This window comes from Biomphalaria glabrata, chromosome 15 (genome assembly GCF_947242115.1).
Source record: "Biomphalaria glabrata chromosome 15, xgBioGlab47.1, whole genome shotgun sequence".
Classification (NCBI taxonomy): Eukaryota; Metazoa; Mollusca; class Gastropoda; family Planorbidae; genus Biomphalaria; species Biomphalaria glabrata.
In genome coordinates, this window is record NC_074725.1 from 18845836 (window position 1) to 18866723 (window position 20888).

General features: G+C 35.2%; 2 protein-coding genes across 3 annotated transcripts in view; one reads left to right on the top strand and one right to left on the bottom strand.

The window, feature by feature from the left end:
* Positions 1 to 82: 82 nt before the first annotated feature.
* LOC106056394 (uncharacterized) lies at positions 83 to 16907 on the bottom strand. The gene is made up of 6 exons (XM_013213121.2): positions 16682 to 16907; positions 11034 to 11215; positions 10311 to 10556; positions 2935 to 3062; positions 2273 to 2342; positions 83 to 1111 (listed from the first exon to the last, which is right to left on the bottom strand). The coding sequence occupies exons 1-6, from the start codon at positions 16788 to 16790 to the stop codon at positions 962 to 964; spliced, it is 885 nt and encodes a 294-aa protein (XP_013068575.2). The 5' UTR covers positions 16791 to 16907; the 3' UTR covers positions 83 to 961.
* A 1533-nt stretch (positions 16908 to 18440) lies between these two features.
* LOC106056392 (tripeptidyl-peptidase 2-like) overlaps positions 18441 to 20888 on the top strand; it is a 33551-nt gene continuing 31103 nt past the window's right edge. Inside the window, exons 1-2 of one of the 2 annotated variants that reach the window (XM_013213117.2) lie at positions 18441 to 18530; positions 18764 to 18981. In XM_013213117.2, coding sequence (XP_013068571.2) covers positions 18808 to 18981 — 174 coding nt within the window. In that variant the 5' untranslated portion in view covers positions 18441 to 18530; positions 18764 to 18807. The remainder of the gene's footprint in view (positions 18531 to 18763; positions 18982 to 20888) is intronic. The other variant, XM_013213118.2, reaches the window with a different exon arrangement.

Here is a 20888-nt window from a genome sequence, read left to right on the forward strand (position 1 = left end):
CATAGACCAGACAACATTGTCTGCATTGTGTTAAAATAATAGTCACTTGCTATATTGACATCTTTCAACTTCTAAACCAGAATGAGAGTATCAATTTCTTTAATTCCAAATCCTTTGAAAAGAAAATACAGATCTTTTACAATTGGAATGAAAGGATGTAGAAAAAGAAAAACACTGCCCAAGAAAGCAATTGCAGAAAATACAGTATTTGGCAGAAACGTGATGGCTAAGTGGTTGGCTTCCGAACCAAGGTTGCAGGGTTCGTATCCTGGTAAATAATAATAATAAGACAGGGATTTTAAAAAATGTTGAGATGTTTAGGTCATGTCTGAGTCCACCTAGCTCTTATGAATACTTGACATAAGTTGAGGAAAAGCAAAGGCAGTTGGTCATGCTGGCCACATGAAACAGATGACCTATACATCATCTACCCCATAGATTGCAAGCTCTGAAAGGGTAACGAACAGTATTTTGAACATCGGCTAAGAAAATTTAATGAGTAGGGAATCATGTATAATATCAATCTTATTATTCAGGTGTTTCCTTTGTTGAAGTGTTATACCTATCACCTGGAATTCCATGAATTTATCTGAATCTATGTTTATGATATAGAAATAATTCAAATTACCTGTAAACATTAAACAGGTTATACAAAAGATGTTAATGAATAAATCATATCTTCACTATTTCATAAAATAATCTTTCTCTATATAAATATAAAAGTACATTGTATACAACAACGTAATTTTGAAAATACAGGCATCACTAATATAAAATTCACAAATCATAACAAAAAGTGTTATTGGTACAAAAGTAGTTTAAAATACCCAAAGTGTACAAAAAAATCAATATTCACTTATTTAATTAGACATGTATAGTATTGTGCCCAGTTGGTAATTGTACATCTCTAGATCAGTGTTTTGTCTTGTGCTTGAGTGTATCTAGTAAACGCTCATGAGCTTCATTTGATTGGTTCAATGTCCTCGTAAGTAACAACTTGCAGCTTCTTATCTGCCAACTGCAAGCCAAGGTATCGTAGTTGCATAAGATAGTCAGAATGAAATTTGCCGTCTGTGTAATCCATGAATCGCCTGTAATCATCTTGTAAAGCCTGCAGTTAAAAATGTAAAAATAGGCCAATAATGAAATAAACAGAACAATGAGACCCAGAAAGTCTGGGGACTAAATTCAAATAAGTTGTAGTCTAAACTTGTGAAAGAACTGTTGAACTGAAGGGTAGTGGAAATAAACTGGTTGGATTCCAGGCACATGAATATAAAAACACCTCAGAGAAAAGAGCATTGTGGAAGAGTGATCAGGAATAGTTAGGGAAAGCACAGATCTCACACACAAAAAAACTATTAGAAGAGGCATTCTATTATAGAGCCCCTATGTTGTTTATTAAATATTACAGTAATTCTTGTGAAGGCATAGAAATGGTTTTAACAATTAAGTGGTATCATGGATTTGAGCTATCACAATGCATGTGTTAATCCAGGGTTTGACTCAGTAAATGACATTTTTTAGTCATACAAAATGTTTACAGATGTCAATTTCCATAAGGCTTGGAGTATATGCCAAGCGCCAATGAACCCTAAGATCATTGAGAAGAATTTCTTCCAGTGGTTAGGAGGGAGGCTAGGACTCTAACCTAAATGGTCAAAATACCATTCTGGGAAACATTTTACAGGTGACACTTGATCTTGGGTCTCTAAAGGCCACACAACCTGGAGAACTCATTTCTCTATTATGTTATCTCTAGCATTCCATTAATTTCCTTATTCCTGATCCACATGTTAAATGTATTGCAGGTTTAATGGGCTGGCTAGCTAATCCAAGAAACAGTCTCCCCAGCTCATTAGATAACCCACTCAGAGTCAGTTTTGTTCTTTGTTAGCCCGAGTTCCAATGCATGGACATTTCCAACATGGCACCACATTGAGAGGAGGCGCAGTGGCTGAGTGTTGAAGTGTTTGACTTCCGAAATAGGGGGTCCCAGATTCAAATCCGGTGAAGACTGGGATTTTTAATTTCAGGATCTTTAGGGTGACTCTTGAGCCCACCTAACTCTAATGGGTACCTGACATTAGTTGGGGAAAAGTAAAGTTGGTTGGTCATTGTGCTGGCCACATGACTCCCTTGTTAACCATGTTAAACAGATGACCTTTACATCATCCGCTCTATAGATTGCAAGGGGGACTTTACTTTTACTACATTGAGACAATGAGAGCAGAAATACCCTGGTCCATATAAGGTTTACACACCTACTCACCCTGAAGTCGTGTTCAACCTTCTTTCTGTGAGCCAGTTCTCTTTGAAACTTGTGTTCAAGCATATCATACCTGTAACATAATTAGATGAGAATGTTAATGTTACCTAAATTAGATTTTCCTCCACAACTCCAAATCGACCAATTGTGAAAAAGATCAAGACATCTGTGTGTAACTTCTCTGTGTGTCTGTTCTCCCTTGGGGAATGTTTTTCATTAAAAAAAAAAAAGAATCCTTATTATCACAACACGTTTTCAATAAAGCAGTCTTAGTCTTTTCACTGTAAACATTGGAATATACATTCAATTTTAAATAGACCTACATATAAAAAACATCGTGTACAAATTATTAGAATTATTAGAAATAACTAGATATCTATAAAATATGTATTAAATATCTATAAAATATGTATTAGATATCTATAAAATATGTAAGAAATATAAAAGTTATCGATAGCAGAGACAAATTAGGCCTATATATAGGTAAGCCAAAGGCCTACTCCTTACTACTGCATTATACAAATTATAGCCTAATTTGTGGCTAGAAGTTAGATAGCTCAAGATTGTTTTTATAACAAAAAATACAAACATAAAAACGTAAAATAACGAGAGAGGTGAAAATGGCTATTGAAGCTCAACTATTATAAAAATGCGCTGAGACTTACTTGTGGTTTAGACTGTCTATTTCTGCTTTGTGCAATGTGGCTACTCTTTGTGCTTCTTTTCTTGCCTCTTCCTCGCATTCCCGTCGAGTCTGTTCAATAACTTCAGCCTCTCGTTTTCTGAAGGCCTCCTTTATAATATTGTATTATTATTGTAGAATTAGCCTTGATACAATCGACACTGGTAATCTAAACTAGGTGCATGTATTGTCATGTAACGCATATCGAAGTTTATTATTCCTCCTGTTTTGCTGGAAAGGTTGTCAGACGTCAGCAGAAGGAGGACATTGTAGCCTAATACTAACATAGGTATGACGTTTCCTTGCTTTCACCCGCTCACCACACAGCAACTCTATCAAGAAACTTTAACTCATTGTTAAGCAACTAATAAAAGAAAATTAATAAATTACAAGTCTTTAGATAGATCATAGTCTACATCATGGGCGTAGCCGTGTATGTGTGTGTGGGGGGGGGGTTCAAACCCCTCCCGAAATGAAATCCCCCTCCTGCAAGTCGGAATTTAGTGACTGATTTTTTGCTTTGTTTTTTTTTTGTTTATTTTAGGAGAGATTTTAATACTAAACCATCACTTGCCCCAGGTTTTGAATATGTTAACCCCCCTCTCCCCCAACAGATGATTTTGACGATAAAAATCTAAAGCTAATCAAGTCACTTAATTCCAAGAGCGTAGCCAAGAGAGTTTACAAATTTTTACCAGTGGCTGGGCTCCATTAATAAAGTGCAGTGAATAGTCATCTGCCGAAATTGAAAAAGACTAAATGTGGCTCAACAAAGATGGCTAAGATGGATTTTAGGAGACAGTTATAGAGATTGGGTCTCAATCAAGGAAATCCTATGCCAAACTGGGAGTCGAACCCTTAGTAAGGTTGTGACAGAGCGTCGCATGAGGTTTGCGGGACATGTTCTCCGACAAAAAGAATTACGCAGATGACTTAGAGGCCATTACGAGGAAAGCGGAAATAGAAATCATAGTATGACTTGGCGCCACACTTTCATCAAGGACCTCAGAGCACGTGGGAAGAGGCTTCAGACATTGCCAATGACAGATTTTTGTGGAAGCAGCTTGACGGCAAATGCGCCGAACGGCGCCTCGGGATTTAAGTAAGTAAGAATAGCAGATTAGAATTTTGAAATAAAACTTTTTAATAGCAGGATAAAGCACTGTAGATATCCCAGTATATGCATTTTGTTGGCTTTCGATACCGGAAATAGTGTATGGCGGCGAGCTCACGTACAGCAGACTCCCTTGCTGGCAATTTCTCCACTAACTCCAGGAAGAACCTATTCTAGGTACAATATACGTCTCCCGAAAGAATGAAGGGTCAGAATGTAATAAAGATTAATTATGTACACACACACAAGCACATTCACACACACACAAACACACACACACACACACACACACACACACACATATATATATATATATATATATATATATATATATATATATATATATATATATATATATATATATATATATATATATATATATATATATATAGCGGGGGGGGGGGGAAATCCCCCCAAACCCTCCTCCCCCGGAAAAAAATCCTGGCTACGCCCATGGTCTTCATGTTCCTTAAATATTACTTATTCAAATTTCACACATCTGCTCTTAGAAACTCTGCTATCAACAACTATTTCGTACAGGCTGACTGACAGCCGGTCATGATTGCTAACTGCTCAGGTCACTAAGAACAGACAGTATACACACACCTATGACAGACAAGTCCTCCTTTTTGGAGTCGTGTCCTCTTTCCGTTAAGTATTGACCTAATTTAAGGTGTGACGATTCCCGGCTTTCATTCTGTTATTTACTTCCATTGCATATTATCAATCAATCGAATTCAATCTTTGAAACCTACATCTTCGATCTGATTTAAATAAAAGTCGCTTAATTATAAATAGCAGTGAGAAAACAATTTGTGACTACATCCTTCATGAATAGTTTAAAAGAAATCTTTTACTTAGAGCTCCTCAAGATCTGATTTTTTTTAGCGGCCCCCGAAAGGGGAAAAGACGCTATTAGTTTTGTGCGAAATGTCTGTCCGTCTGTCCGTCCGTCCCGTTTAGATCTCGTAAACTAGAAGAGATATTGAAAATCCGACTTCACAATATTTTGACCATTCAAAGTTCTGATGCAACGGCTACTTTTTTTTTTCTGAAAGCGAAAATTCTAATTTTTAGAATTAATTATGCAAGCAGTTTTTTATAAGAAAAAGCTAATTAGTATGCATTATATGTTAGACCTAATTTAAGACGAATAGTAATCTTATAAACATCATTTTCGTGAACATTTTTTTATATAGCGGAAATTTTTTTTTTTTTTTTTTGAGGATTCGAATATGAGATTGAGCCTTTTCAAAACAATTAACTTATTTAGTTCGAACCGAGGGTCCCGGGTTCGAATCCTGGTGAAGACTGGGATTTTCAACTTCTGAGTCTACCCAGCTCTAATGGGTACCTGACATTAGTTGGGGAAAAGCAAAGGCGGTTGGTCGTTGTGCTGGCTACATGACACCCTCGTTAACCGTAGGCCACAAAAACAGATGAACTTTACATCATCTGCCCTATAGACCACAAACTAGTTAGGCCAGGTTCACATCTAATTTTACATTCACTTTCACGTATCCTTTGATCTGCGGGACGGTTGGGGCACTACACAAGATCTGTTAACCATCTTTCTCCATTCTTATCTCTCATTTGTCTTTGATATAATTTCGTTCGGATTTTCTTTCTGAAAATATTGAAGCCTACCTGGGTGGACCACTGGTCGTGCGGTTTGCGCGCTGGACTGTCGTTTGGATTTATCGACGATCGAAGGTTCAAACCCTGCCTGCTCCCATCCCCCGTCGTCCTGCGGGAGGTTTGGAATAGGAAGTAAACTATCTTCAACTCTGAAGGATTATCCGAATTATGTAAAACATTTTACTTCGGGGGCCGATTTTGAGTTTGTGTTTCCACACAAACTGTCTTTTGTAACCTTGTTTATTTTTCATTCCATGATGTCATTCAGAAGACTGGAGTGAACAGAATCGAATGACAGATTTGGACTTCGCCGACGACGTTGCACTACTCGGGTTTACAAATAAATGGCTCCAAGAAATGACGGTGAGCCTATAGATAAAGAGGCACCTAAAATTGGCCTCCGCATAAACTTGGATAAGACTAAAATTGTGCGAGTGGGTATAAGGCAAACGGTTCCCCGTCAGATTTGGCGAGTCAAAGCTTGAAGAGTTGGACAAGTTCACATACCTTGGCAGTATCATAACAAACGATGGCGATGCCTACCGTGACGCAGCGTGCCGAATAGGAAAGACGGGGAGCATTTTCCAAAGGCTGCGGCCTTTTTCGACAAACCAAGCTACTTAACACAATGGTCATCCCTACAGCAACGTATGCATGCCAGACATGGAAGTCGTCTGCCGAATTGAGAAAAGACTAAATGTGGCTCAACAAAAATGGCTAAGACGGATTTTAAGAGTCAGTTATTGAGATCGGGTCTCAAACAAGGAAATCCTATGCCAAACTGGGAGTCGACCACTTAATGAGGTTGTGACAGAGAGTAGCATGAGGTTTGCGGGACAAAATGAACTACGGATAGGATACCAAGAGTTGCGATGACAAGGAAGCCAATACGAGGAAAGCGCAAACAGGGAAGTCGTCGGAAGTCTATGTCGGAGAAGTTATGATGCGCAAGTTAAAAACAACAAAATGGGGGTTTCAGAGAGCGAAAGAGAGAGAAAGAGAAAGATGGAATGAGAGAGAGAGAGAGAGAGAGAGAGAGAGAGGGACCTGAAATTAAATTGTAACTTATATACTAATTCAAGCGCTAAAAAGTATGTTTGGTTGATGGTTAAAAACTTCAAATGTGGCCCGTTTATTAAAATACAAAACAAAAAGAAAAGAAGGGGGTGTCCAGGCCATAGAAAACAATATAAAGCCTGGGAACAAATCAACGGGCGTAGACGGTGTGTATTGCTAGTAACCAATAACCAGTAATTAAGGGACTACTTGTTAATGTGTTTTTTTATTGATTCATGTATTGTCTGTGCTAATTAATAACTGTGCAAGGTTTCAACTGTATCAGAGAATAGGTGTGAGAGAAATAAAGTGTTCCAACTTTGTAACAGACACACAGACAGTGTGAGAGAAATAAAGTGTTCCAACTTTGTAACAGACACACAGACAGTGTGAGATGATATAAACCTTGTAACAGACACACAGACAGTATGAGATGATATAAACTTTGTAACAGACACACAGACAGTGTGAGTTGATATAAACCTTGTAACAGACACACAGACAGTGTGAGTTGATATAAACTTTGTAACAGACACACAGACAGTGTGAGTTTATATAAACCTTGTAACAGACACACAGACAGTATGAGTTGATATAAACCTTGTAACAGACACACAGACAGTATGAGTTGATATAAACCTTGTAACAGACACACAGACAGTGTGAGATGATATAAACCTTGTAACAGACACACAGACAGTGTGAGTTGATATAAACCTTGTAACAGACACACAGACAGTGTGAGTTGATATAAACCTTGTAACAGACACACAGACATTGTGAGTTGATATAAACATTGTAACAGACACACAGACAGTGTGAGTTGATATAAACCTTGTAACAGACACACAGACAGTGTGAGTTGATATAAACCTTGTAACAGACACACAGACAGTGTGAGTTGATATAAACCTTGTAACAGACACACAGACAGTGTGAGATGATATAAACCTTGTAACAGACACACAGACAGTGTGAGTTGATATAAACCTTGTAACAGAGACACAGACAGTGTGAGATGATATAAACCTTGTAACAGACACAGACAGTGTGAGATGATATAAACTTTGCAACAGATACACAGACAGTGTGAGATGATATAAACTTTGTAACAGATACACAGACAGTGTGAGTTGATATAAACTTTGTAACAGATACACAGACAGTGTGAGTTGATATAAACTTTGTAACAGATACACAGACAGTGTGAGTTTATATAAACCTTGTAACAGACACACAGACAGTGTGAGTTGATATAAACCTTGTAACAGACACACAGACAGTGTGAGTTGATATAGACTTTGTAACAGACACACAGACAGTGTGAGTTGATATAAACCTTGTAACAGACACACAGACAGTGTGAGATGATATAAACCTTGTAACAGACACACAGACAGTGTGAGTTGATATAAACTTTGTAACAGACACACAGACAGTGTGAGTTGATATAAACTTTGTAAAAGGCTACATACATGGTGTAGGACGTTTTACCTAGTTGGTGGGGAAGTAGTGCCGTATTTATACTTGAAAATGCCTTTAGTTATCTGAAATATGAGGCCCTTTTACAACTCCTTATATGTCCAGATACACATTTGAGACCAAAAGAAAATCCGCTGCCGAAGACAGACGCAGACGGCGAAAAGAAAATCTAAATCGACCACCTGCGGACAATGGTTATGCTTTCCCTGGGTGTGGCAAAATATGTAGGTCACCGTTGGGGCTGCGCAGCCACCGTAAATACTGCATTCCGCACTGATCTTCGCACTCTAAGATAAGCCTTATTATTATTATTATTATATGTTAAATATTTTTGGGGGCCCTTATCTATAGATTGTGTTGCCTTTAGGAAAATCCAGCCCCATGGAAAAGAATTTACACGATGTAAAAAGCTGGAGAAGCATATTACATTCCATTGCATGTAACAATATGAAATGCGGTGAAAAATGAATCATATCCCAATGGATCAGACTTGCAACTAAATTAACAATCAAGTCAGTGAACCTTAGAACATAAACCACATTTGACCCAGACGAATTCCAGAGCACACATCGTAAAATGAATTACAGTTAAAATATTGATTTGTTTTACGACAATGCCTTGAGCAATGTCATAAAAAATAAAATGATCTCAAGTTTGTGGAAATTGGATTTTTGCCGAAATAGTATCGTGTGGTAAGGAGTTACTTCTGCTTGCGATAAAGCGTACTGAACAAGTGGAACATTCATCCACACTAACAAGCTTCCAGGAAACCGATTTAAAGAAAAACAATCCTTCCAATTAGCTTGCAAATTGAATTGAAAGGGAAATAGCTTATACATTGATATAGTTGAAAGTGCGGAGTTCTTCCCCTTAGATAACCTTTATTTATTAATTTTTTGTTAGGATTTTTTAAAATATTTTGCGTGTTTAGTTTCTGTGTTAATGTGTTCAACCAGGTTCTCTGTTTAATATTTAAGTAAGATTCGAGACATTTTTTCTGAAGGAAGATGCTGAATGAAGGACGACTTTAAAGTGACTTAAAAGAGGCTGGGTAATTAAAGAATGCACTGGAAGGGGAGACAGCAAAAAAGTTACCAAGTTACAACTAATATAAATACCAAATTACAACTAATATAACTTTGTGAGCGTCTCTGTCGATAATCCATGCGCTGTTCCTCAAGGGACTGTTACACTAATGGCGAGTCCTGCACGGTTAGCTTGGTACAACATAGGAAAATGGCGGAGGTTCACGGTGTACTCGGTCTTCGGCCATGCATTCTAGTCCATGCGCCCAGATATATCGAAAATGGCAATGCTTTACATAGGCATTGACTTGGATCTCTTCCAGACAGAACGGTTGTTCAGGCAGGCTTACAAACCTAGAGCTCGAAGAGCCTTCGGCTCAGCTCTTTTGACAATCAAACGGATTGTCAGCAGAAATGAACTTCAAAGTAGGGGCTTCGGATGGAAGCTGGACATGGATTTCAAAGACATTAAGACAACAAAGAAAGAAAGTAATTACAGAGAAATACAGAGGATCAACATCGTCTTTGAAACAAAATTTAAAAAAAATCCTTTTGTTAAAAAAAAAAAAGCTTATCTAAAGGGGAAGAACTCCGTCCTTAAAACTATATCTACCAGTAATGTACATTTCCCTTATTTGATATCAAACAAAATTATTAATTACCAATAATTAATTGACTAATTGAGTATTTTTGTTTATTGATTCATGTTTTGTTAGTTACAATAAATTGGAGAATCCGTGTGGGAGAAATAACGTTAACAATTTTTTATATTTTTTAAGAGGACTAAACCCAACAAATTTAGACATATCTGTGAATACTGTAGTATTAGTTTCCCTTGTTACTATTAAACAAGTTACCAGTAATTAACTGTCTAATAGGTTACTTTTATTTTTAAATTGATTCATGTCTTATTTATGTCAATGAATAATTGTGCAAGATTTCAACTTGATCTGAGAATGGGTATGGAAGAAATAAGGTGTACACACTATTTAACAGACAGACAGAGTGAGCTAATATAAGCTTTGTAAAAAAAAAACAACTTACCCTAGCTTTTTTTAATGCCGCCGCTATTTCCATCTCTTTCCTAATAGCGAACTCATTCCTCAGCTGTTTGCTTAGTGCCTCGCGCGCTTCCTCTACAGCAATCTGCTTCAGTCTCTCGCACTCCTCCAGCTGTTTCTTGAGAGCCTCTTCTTTCTCCACTTCCATCTTCCTCTTGAATTCTTTCATTCTCTCTTCCTCGGCCCTGTCTCTCTGATCGGAGATTCGCGCGGCCAGTCTTTCGAAATACTGAGAAACAGAGTAGGTAAAATACGAATAAATTAACTCATTGGACTGTTTAACTGCTCTAATCCGCCGCTTTTTTCTCTTTCCTCTTTTTTTTTCTTTCTTTGATATCCGGCCTATCTTACTTCCTTCACATGCAACATTCACTCTTCTTTCGAACTTCTCCCTCTTTTATTCGCTCTCTCTCTCCCCTCACTTTTTTCTAAAGAAGAAATTAGTACTAAATACCATTCACTTTTTCTAAAGAAGAAATTAGTACTAAATACCATTCACTTTTTCTAAAGAAGAAATTAGTACTAAATACCATTCACTTTTTCTAAAGAAGAAATTAGTACTAAATACCATTCACTTTTTCTAAAGAAGAAATTAGTACTAAATACCAGCCACTTTTTTCTAAAGAGGAGATTAGTACTAAATACCAGCCATTAGTACTAAGTACCAAGCATTTATTAGAGAGTTCAATATTTAGTTTATAAGCACCCATTTCTGTTTCTCCAGAGCTCTAAGTCTCTCTTCGTCTTTCTGTTGTTTCAGTCGGCGGAGAGCTTCTCTCAGTTCCCTTGTTGCACGTGCCTCGGCCGATTCTATGGCTTCCTGTATAGCATTTTCTCTGCCTTCGTTGTCTCCATGGCTACTGGCTTCAAGGATTTTGTCACCGATATCTGAACAAACAAATCAACAACTTAATGAAGACTTTAAAAGTAGGCCTACCGTTAGGACATTAACAATAAAAGAAGCAAGATTTTTTTAAAATCCCGTTAAAAAACAACAACAAAGGTTAAATAAGGGGAAGAACTTAAAACTATATAGCCTATCTCAATAGTGTAGAAGTTGTTTTCTTTATTCATTAATTAACAAATTAATTACTTTTTATTTTTTTTTTTTTTTTGCCTTCTTCATACCAATGAACAATTGTTCAAATGTTCGTCTTGATCCTAGAGTATTAACGTATTAATTTATATTAATCACGTCACGGCATTTGAAAAAAAAATGTCACCATATTCAACCTGAACCCTTATCGGATCGCCCCTACAGTCCTCCTGTGGCTCTGCCAGTGATTTCAATCTTATCACAATGTGAACATAAGTTACAAAAGCTCTTGATTGTTCAAACATAGTGCGTGACATGTAAGTATACCGGTGTGTGTGTGTGTGTAATTATTATAATCTTGAGTTGAATCAATATGACAACACACATCAAACAAAGACCAGTAGAACAGCGTGAAGCCCTTAACTTTGACTCGGTCACGACGACGTGGAATTATTGTTTGTACAAAGATATGAGATGTAGGCCCAGTCTAGGTATACACAACGTGCCAGAGACTTACATTAAACCTTGCTACAAGTGAGGTCAATACACCAGGGACCTCATTGCAGTTCATCGACGAAAAAAAAAATAAGAAAAAAAAAGGATAGGGGGCGGGAGCAATGGTGGTGGGGTGGGAAAATATATGTATTTGAAATTATGTTTCAGTTTTTTTCATTGTAACTTGATTTAACGTCATTATCTTTTCTTGACAAACTTGAAAGCAGCACGGAAAATATAACACACGAAGGTTAAAGGGTTAGGTCGGAAAGAACATTTCGCAGTGTTAATATGTAACAAGCAAAATATTTTTTTTTAAAGTCCTTCTTTAAAAAACAAAGCTTATTTATCTTGCGACTATATCCCTTAAAACTGTAGACGTTATTTCTTTTATTCGCCACTGGGTTGGTCGGTTAGTCGCAAGGTCATATGATTTTCCCACCAAGAAGTCATTCGCAAATCAATTAAAAAAATCTTGAACTCTTGAAAACATGTGAAAAATTGAGAGATGAAAAGCGAAAATTGACGGATTCGTCTGCCAAGAAATGTGCTAAAATTTCAAATGAACTCCTCGCCAGTTTGGTGTACACTTGATTCAAGAAACTTGTTGAGCCTTAATTATGATGATATCGTTCAGGAAGAAACATTCACATCACCATTTACTAAGGCCACTTTGACTGACGAAGAAACACTAACACGTCTCCACGAAGATGCAAACTTTTAACTCTCGAATTCCTAAATAAACATGAGCAACTTCAACTTCCGATGTCTTTGAACAAGTAAGTGGCTCTACATTTGATCCCGAGACAGTTCTGGTGTAGTATCTTGCAACAATCATGCGGTTGACGTTGACTAAACGTGTGAGAAACAATGAATATGAACAGGGCGATGACTAGTGTGACGATCGTGATATGGAGGCGATAGCAAATTGTGTTTGTTTTGTAATAACTGTCCAAAATGGTTGTTACTGAATTTTAAACAGGCACAATTAATTGACAGGGAAATATTTTGTAATTATCAGCTTGCCTCATAATTTAGTGCTTACGCTGTAATGTAAACAAGTAACTTAAAAAAAAACAAATCTGCACGTGGAAAAGTGTAAAATGAACTTAGTGTAGATCTACATCTACATTCTATAATCGGCCACAAATATTCTACTCTCAACTAACAGCCATTTCAAATAAAAATGACAATGTTTTAAAATTGACTTTCTAATTACTTGATCTACTTAAAGGGCGACTCGAAACAAATATTGCAAACAACCCGCGAAAATTCAAGGCCAGAAGAGAGTCGGCGCCTATGGAAAAACTCATGGGAATCCCTCGCGCGCCGCATTTTCTTTTCTTTTTAAAGTTTCCAAAATAACTTCTTATTGCACGAATTTCGTCTTCTCTCCCCCCCCCCTTTTTTTTTCTCCCAGGTTTTCAAAAGATAATGAAATCATTAAAATCAAAATAAAATATTCAAATAATTTTTGTTATTATTAAACCAAAAAAGAATCTTGGAATAATGATTTGGCCGCCCCTTACATTCGGCCACCTGCGTGCGTGCAATGCACACATTGCACAATAGGTAGCGGCGGCCTTGTGGTAAGGACATTCTATAAGAGCTAACTTAAACGATTTGTTAGCGAGTAGTTTTTGTTAATGAAGAGTCTTGTTATGCTACAAATGTTGATATGTTGTCCTATACAGTACAAGGAACTTTTGGTTGCTCCAATATATTTTACTATTTTAGTTATATCAAATATATGTAACGGCTCTATTTTACAAAGCTTACTCACTCTGTTTGTCTGGTAAAAAATTTGTACACGTTATTTCTCCGACACCCTAACTCGAATCAAGCTGATTTTTTTCCAAATTATTTCTTTTAACCGACAAAAAAATAGTAAATTTTAAAAATTGTTAATTAACTATTAGTAATTAATTATTTTGTGTGGTATCTCCAACAAGGAAAAGAAATTGTATTTAGCTAAAGTGCTTTAGAAGCTGAGTTAGTCTTTAAAGTAAGTTTGAAACAAACAATAGATAAGTATACAATCTTCTATTTTAATAATCACCTCACTAGCAGAGTGGTTAGTATGTTGGCTTGAGGAAACGTGAGTTCGTATTCATGTCGTCCCCCCCCCCCCCATCTTTTTTTTTTTAATAAATACTTTAAAACAGTGATCACGGTAAAATTCACACAGATATCATCCCTTTCTTTCTCCCCTACCCTTTTCTCAGCTGGTCCAGATACGTGATAGGATCATAGCGTATAGGGAAATCTAAAAGCATGAAGTAGCGCTAAACAAAACAATTAGTTTTGTTCTGGCGCATGCAATGTTCTTAGCAGTTTTCGAATCACATTTTTCATATTTGATCATTCTATGTTAAGAGTATGTTAATATAAAAATGAAGATATGAAGTACTAAATTCGATAAATATGCCATTTCAGTAATCAAAAGTGGAAAAGCCGAACATTTTCACACTTTAGGCTACTGTCGGCCGGGCGGAGGACAAGATCCCAAAAAGGAGGACTTGGCCTCCTGCTGGACGTCTGTTAACCCTGCACATGGGTGGATCTTTCGAGGTGCCGACTCTGAGTTTGTGTTTACACAAACTCTCTGCGTAATCTTGTTAAATAGAAAGTTGTTAGGTGGCAAAGAAAAACGTAAAAACGTGGTTATGGGCGATTGATTCTTTTCATCCTGTGTGTTACAAAGCAATCAAGATGGTGGTAGCAAGATTGAAAAAGTAAAGCGAGGAAAGGGATGAGATATGAATAAATCAAAGGCCATGACATTTTTTTAGCTGATTGAGTTCAATTGATACAAGTATTGAAGCCTATCGGGAGTGGAAGAGAGGTGTTCTCTATAGGCCTACTCTATAGAATAGACATTCAACAGATCAAGTAGTTGTGCTTCAAGTAAACGCCGGCTTTTAAAACACGACAGTGGTAGATATTAAAGATTAAATAGTTTTGTAATTTCGTAGGCTAAGATTTATTTTTTTTTTGTAATTTGAACCAAATAAAAGACTTTATTTTATTTACTGTTACATGTATAAGAAAAATTTAATATAGATATTAGAAACAAAAGTTGTATGTAGTTAGGACCCCTATTTATTTTTATCACTTTTTTTCAGACTTGTGCTCAACATCAAATAATTTTACTATGAAAATGATGTTTTGACTCACTTTTCAATATGTAAAGTACTCAAATAGTCACATTAATCAGAAAAGATTCAGAGCACCCAAATATTAGGCCTGCTATCCATTGTAGAACTATATGAACTTAGGAAGATCTAAAAGAAAATGAGATATATATATATTTAATAGACATTTTTTTTGTCGTGAGCCACGCCGTCCTCCACCCACCCACATTTTAATATCGACATCGGTTTTTTTTTTTTTTTTCATTCACATTTGTTTGGAAATGTTTGTAATCGAAGTGCCCACAAATCCACAAATATAGGCCTGCAGTGTTTATGGGTGTTAATGTTGTTTTAAATCTTCTACCCCCTTCCCCCTAAAAAATTATGGATTCGAAAATTCAAGCAAGAATTTTAAACGTTGGGTAACTATATATTGGATCTACCTGCTAGTGAGCTTACCTTAATGGACGAGAATGGAGCGTAAATGACTGACCAATACAAATATAAGGAATGTGGCGTATAAGGGGAAAAAAGTGAAGATTTAGTAAACATGAAGATCATTGATTAAAAAACAATAACTTTTTCGTTGAAGTAGGCCTACTGTCAACGCCAGCTCCCTGTCCACAATTTTTTTTACACGTAACTTTGGGAGGGGGAAATAACCTTCTCCCCCGAGCCGCCTTGCGTATATTGAATGTCTCTGTCTCCCCCCCTTTTTTTTTTATAACAAAGTAATTCAAATTAATGCATATCTATTCATTATTTTCCAATTTGTATTTATTTGTGTGGACGGGGGGAATGTGTTCTGTTGTCACAGAGAAATAAATAAAAGACTGTAGACATTAATAATAAAAATTAATAAACAGGGACTGTGTTGATATAAGTAGACATTGAAGACTCATTTTTATTTCGTCACATCCTTTCAAGTACTTTCTCATCTACAGTCATTGATTTTGATTTTTATTCGACTATGTGCTGGCTATTTGTGACTGGTGAGTCACGTGGCCTAGGTGGCAAAGCATCAACTTAACAATTAATGTATATTTTATTTTGTGTACGTGAGGCCCTGTGGCTTCCGAATCGAGGGGTGCCTGGTTCGAATCCTGGTGAAGACTGTGATGTTTTATTTCGGTATCTTTAGAGTGCCCAAGTTGTGGAAAAGTAAAGGCGGTAGGTCGTTGTGCTGGCCACATGACACCCTCGCTAACTGTGGGCCACAGAAGCAGATGACCTTTACATCGTCTGCTGCATAGATCGCAAGGTCTGAAAGGGTGTATTTGACTTACTTTGTGTACGTTCTCCGACTGCTATTGCAAACTAATAAGTCACTTTTGTTGCAGATCGGACATGCGAAGTATTTAAGAAGAAATAAAAATTCCCAGATAGTTTTAGTTGTTTTTTTTTATAGATGTATCGGATATGTGCCTTCACATTTGAAAATTTTGTTACATTTTATCAGAACGGCGGTGGATAGGATTAGAACCCGACACCACTGAGAGGACAGTCCAAAGCACATACCAATAATAAGTAACCAAACGATAAGCTAAGGTCTAAAACTTAGGCAAATTAATTTCAATTCATTATTATGGCATCAAAAGCATTGTTTAATTAAAAATAAATAAATAATAGTTTCATAGATATGTTATTATAATTAGATTAAATTTGTGGTTCAAATTAAAGAGAACTGACCTATTATATGATTGTGAGTAACTCTTTGCGTAACCAAAGTTGTCTTATTCAGCATTTTTTCCAGAGTTTCAAATGGGTTTCTGGTGTGTTTAATTACCCGCAACGACATTGTGAAGCCTTTTTTTTTTGTTTTTGTTTTCAGTATCCCCACAGAACAGGTAGAGCTAATAATTAGAAGACGTCTAGCTGACACAACTGGCTGAACACAGACTAAAACAAGCTTGTAACAAAATGTTGCCAAATTAAAGACTTCAAAACTATGCTGAATTTGAGCTAAATATCTGTTGGGCTACTATTTTATTTTGTTATTTTAGTGCATTATTCATTAAAGCCATGTATTTATTGTTTTAGGCAAATTATAGTGACTAGGGCGGCCTTACAAATTGCGGGGAAAATTTAAAAGATGATTTCGAGGCCCCTCTTAATTTTTTTCTACAATAACAACTATTATTTTTAATTATTATAATCATTATATCAACATTTATTACACAACACGCAACATTATTATAAAACTCAAATGCGATAGGCGCCAGTGAGTTAATGAAAGCTACATCAATGATCAACCGTACGAAACACGAAATATGTTAACACTTCAAGTCCTAAATCTTTAAAAGTCTTTAACAAGAGCCATGACTGATAGTGACATCCTCAATGTAAATTGCGGGACCCCTGCTAGGCGCGGGGCCCAGTTTGGAGCAATTGGTAAAATCGGCCGAAGGCAGGATCTGATCATGACTATTTTTAAACAAGCTTGCATAATAAATAATACAGCCTAATCCTATAAGTATGTGCATAAAATCCAAGGTCATCTTCTCATCTATAGGAATGTGTAAGCTTAGAAATGTTGATGATTGCGTATGGTCCTCTTTATTTATCGTATAATTTAATTGTGTGTGTTTTTTTTTTACAATAATTTCGCTGTGTTTTTGAGGCCATACTTAAGTAATCCACATGAAATGTCATCTTAGATATTACATTCCCAATAACTAATAGTTATTCCAATTCAACTAATTTAATGCAGATTATTAATGTTAATGTGTACAGTTCTTTTTTGTTTTCATAATCTAATTTTTGTTATATTAGGTGCTCGCAAAACTTAAAATCAATTACCGACTCAACAATTTTACAAAACAACAACAAAAACTAATTAGATGATTAACAGTTCAATCAAAATAAATGCTTCAATCCAATCAAATATTTTTAAAAATAAATTAATGATGCAAAACGGAATAAGATTAAGGTAGAATCTTTGTCTCTGGCATGAGTTTCTTGAAAATAGATGCTATATGGTGGTGGTAGTGGGGAAATGACAGGAAAAAATAGTACAAGTTGACAACACGTGTTGTGGCAATCCCGGAAGTTTTATATTCCACACCCTTTCTAATTGTATCCAAGGACGCCTTTTTTAGCATACCACTAAATACATGAGTTTTTTTAAAGCTAAACTGGGTTTATTTCTATCAGGACATATCATTATCAATTCACTTTTTAGCAAGGCGTGTCGATTCGTAACCACTATTTACCACAAAACAAATAATAAAATGATCATCACCATGTGATCATAGCCATGAGCGCCTCTTTTTTTCTCACTTTAGGCGTAACTACAAGATCATGAAAAGATGCAAAAGATCCAGCAGAGTACAGCGACCTATTATAATTATCCTAATATTATTTACTTAGTAATTTTGTTATCATCGTATGTGTTAGCTGGTACATGCCTATAATATTAAATAGATCATATTGAAATATAGACCTATGTACGATACACATTTGATAATATATAGTAGAACTAGTTACTAACTAGTAGAAGGAATTTAGGGTAGGTTATTTACGCCAAAAGTTGAAAAAGGTGGGTACACTAGAGAATAGATTAGATAGGTCCACATCGATACACCAATGGGTTGTATTTTTAGTTTTGAACTGGTTAAAAAAAAACTAAGCCCATCCATTTTTTTTAAATTCTAGAAATCTGTTTCCAGATGATATAATGTTTAAGAATTGAAATCGTCTATTTCATACTAAATCTAGGACGTCCTAGACATGTTGATCTATTTCTATGTTTTATTTCATTCATAATCTTAGTGAAAACATTAGAGTTACGTCCCTGAAAACGACTATTTCCGTATATGACTGTCAATATGGCAAGTACTATTATTGAACCTTTCCCGGTGGATGGAATTCTACCAAAAAAAGAAACTGGCGCTACTTCATTTTTAACCAAATATCCCGAATACGACGGCCGAGGAGTTGTGATTGCGATTCTGGATACAGGTGTAGATCCAGCTGCTCCAGGTCTAAAGGTTAGCATTGTATTCGAATCAAGTATTGTTCAATTTTTCATTTGTTGTGAATCATGTCTTCATGATTGATCATTTGATCATGAATTTGATGTTGATGATTTACACTAATTTACAGTGACTTTGTATTATTTTTGTATTTCTATTTGACTATTAAAAATTAACTAGAGTCTATTTGATGTGATTATTTTTGTTTATTTTATACTTTTTTTTAAAATATATTATTTATACTTATAAAAATATTCTAGATCTAGTTAATTATACTACAATTTATAGTATTTAATTTATTTATATAGATCTAGATTCTAGATCTAATATAACTTTTTAATAAGTATTACTATGATTCTATGATACTATTAACTTAACTATGACTAGTATTTGATCTAAAATCTAGTATTATTATTATTAATAACTTTAATAAGACAAATTATTCTGAATTATTAATTAGTAAAGTCAGTTAAGTACACATTACACAGGATATAATAATTTATTAATATAATACTAAAAAAGTTAAAGTGTTTATAAGATAATAACTGTGAGCTACATTATAATTATATTGTTATGATTGATAACTGTTAATTAGAAGCAATATTATTGTTACAATTGTAAATTTGTAATTTACTTTAAGTTTAAGTGTAATCAAAGTAGAATTAGTAGATAAATAGCAGACACTTAGAATCTAGTACTATTCAATTAACTAGTAGTAGTCACTAAACTAAGTAGTGTGTAGTGCAGTTGTAAATTTAATAATTAGAAGAATAATTATAATAGTAAATGTAGATCTACTAAATAATGAATTGTTTTTGTTTAGTCTGATGTGACACTTTTTGTTACCAGTTGCCAGTGCTGGAGAAACTCTTGTAGATAAAAAAATAAATATATTAGATAATATACTAATAGGTCTTAGTTATTTTTAATGCAGTGACTCATATGAACTTGGACTAGATTATCTGAATCTGATAATGATAATGAAAGTCCTAATCACAGATACAATCTCTGTAGTATTATAGATATTTATCAGATTTTTAAATCTATTATTTTCTATTGTTTGACTGAACCATTTGCTTGCACTTTCAAGTAGTGACAGGTAGTGTGTATATTTGGTAATGAGGCCATGGAGGACAATTGCTATAAAATATATGTAATACAGCTTTTACCTCTCTTGAAACAAATATTTTGCTGCACTTCTGATTGATGTTAATCATCAAATTCACAATCTATAGACGTATAGTGTACATGGTAAAGTAGGAAATACATGATTGTTTAGCAAGTGTGACAGCTTTTTGGCCTATCAAACCAATGCCTAAATGAAAGCTTAAAGCCCTATCCTGAATACTTCATTAAACTAATCCTGTATTCTTAAAATTTATTTTAAAAAAAAAGCCCTACTAAAGCTAAACATAACAGCTTATGACTGAAAGTATCCTCCTAAATTAAATCCCTAGAATAAAATAAAATAAAAAATTGTTTACATTTGGGTTCAATCTAGTAATGTTAGTCTTACACCAAAAAAATTGTATAATATATATTCCTAGTTATGCTATAACCCTAATATATTTTTACAAACCTATCTGGAATGGCATCTTATGAGAAACTTGCTTGTTAAAATAGTAGATCAGAGAAAAAGTTTCATTTTGGCCAAACATATACTTTAGAAGTATTAAGTGACCCAGCTTATAAAATATCTAATTTTTTAAAATCAGGTTTATTTTGGTTGCTCATTCTCTACACACTATTGGAACTAATTTTAGTTAAAAACTTGGTAGCTCTGGTTCTGAATGCTGCACTGGAAATTAAGACCAATCAATCATTTAATAACAGACTTACCTGTGAACATTTACTGTCCTAAAATAATTGTGACACAAATGATCTCCTGCACCAGGAGCATTTTATACTGTATAGATCTAGAT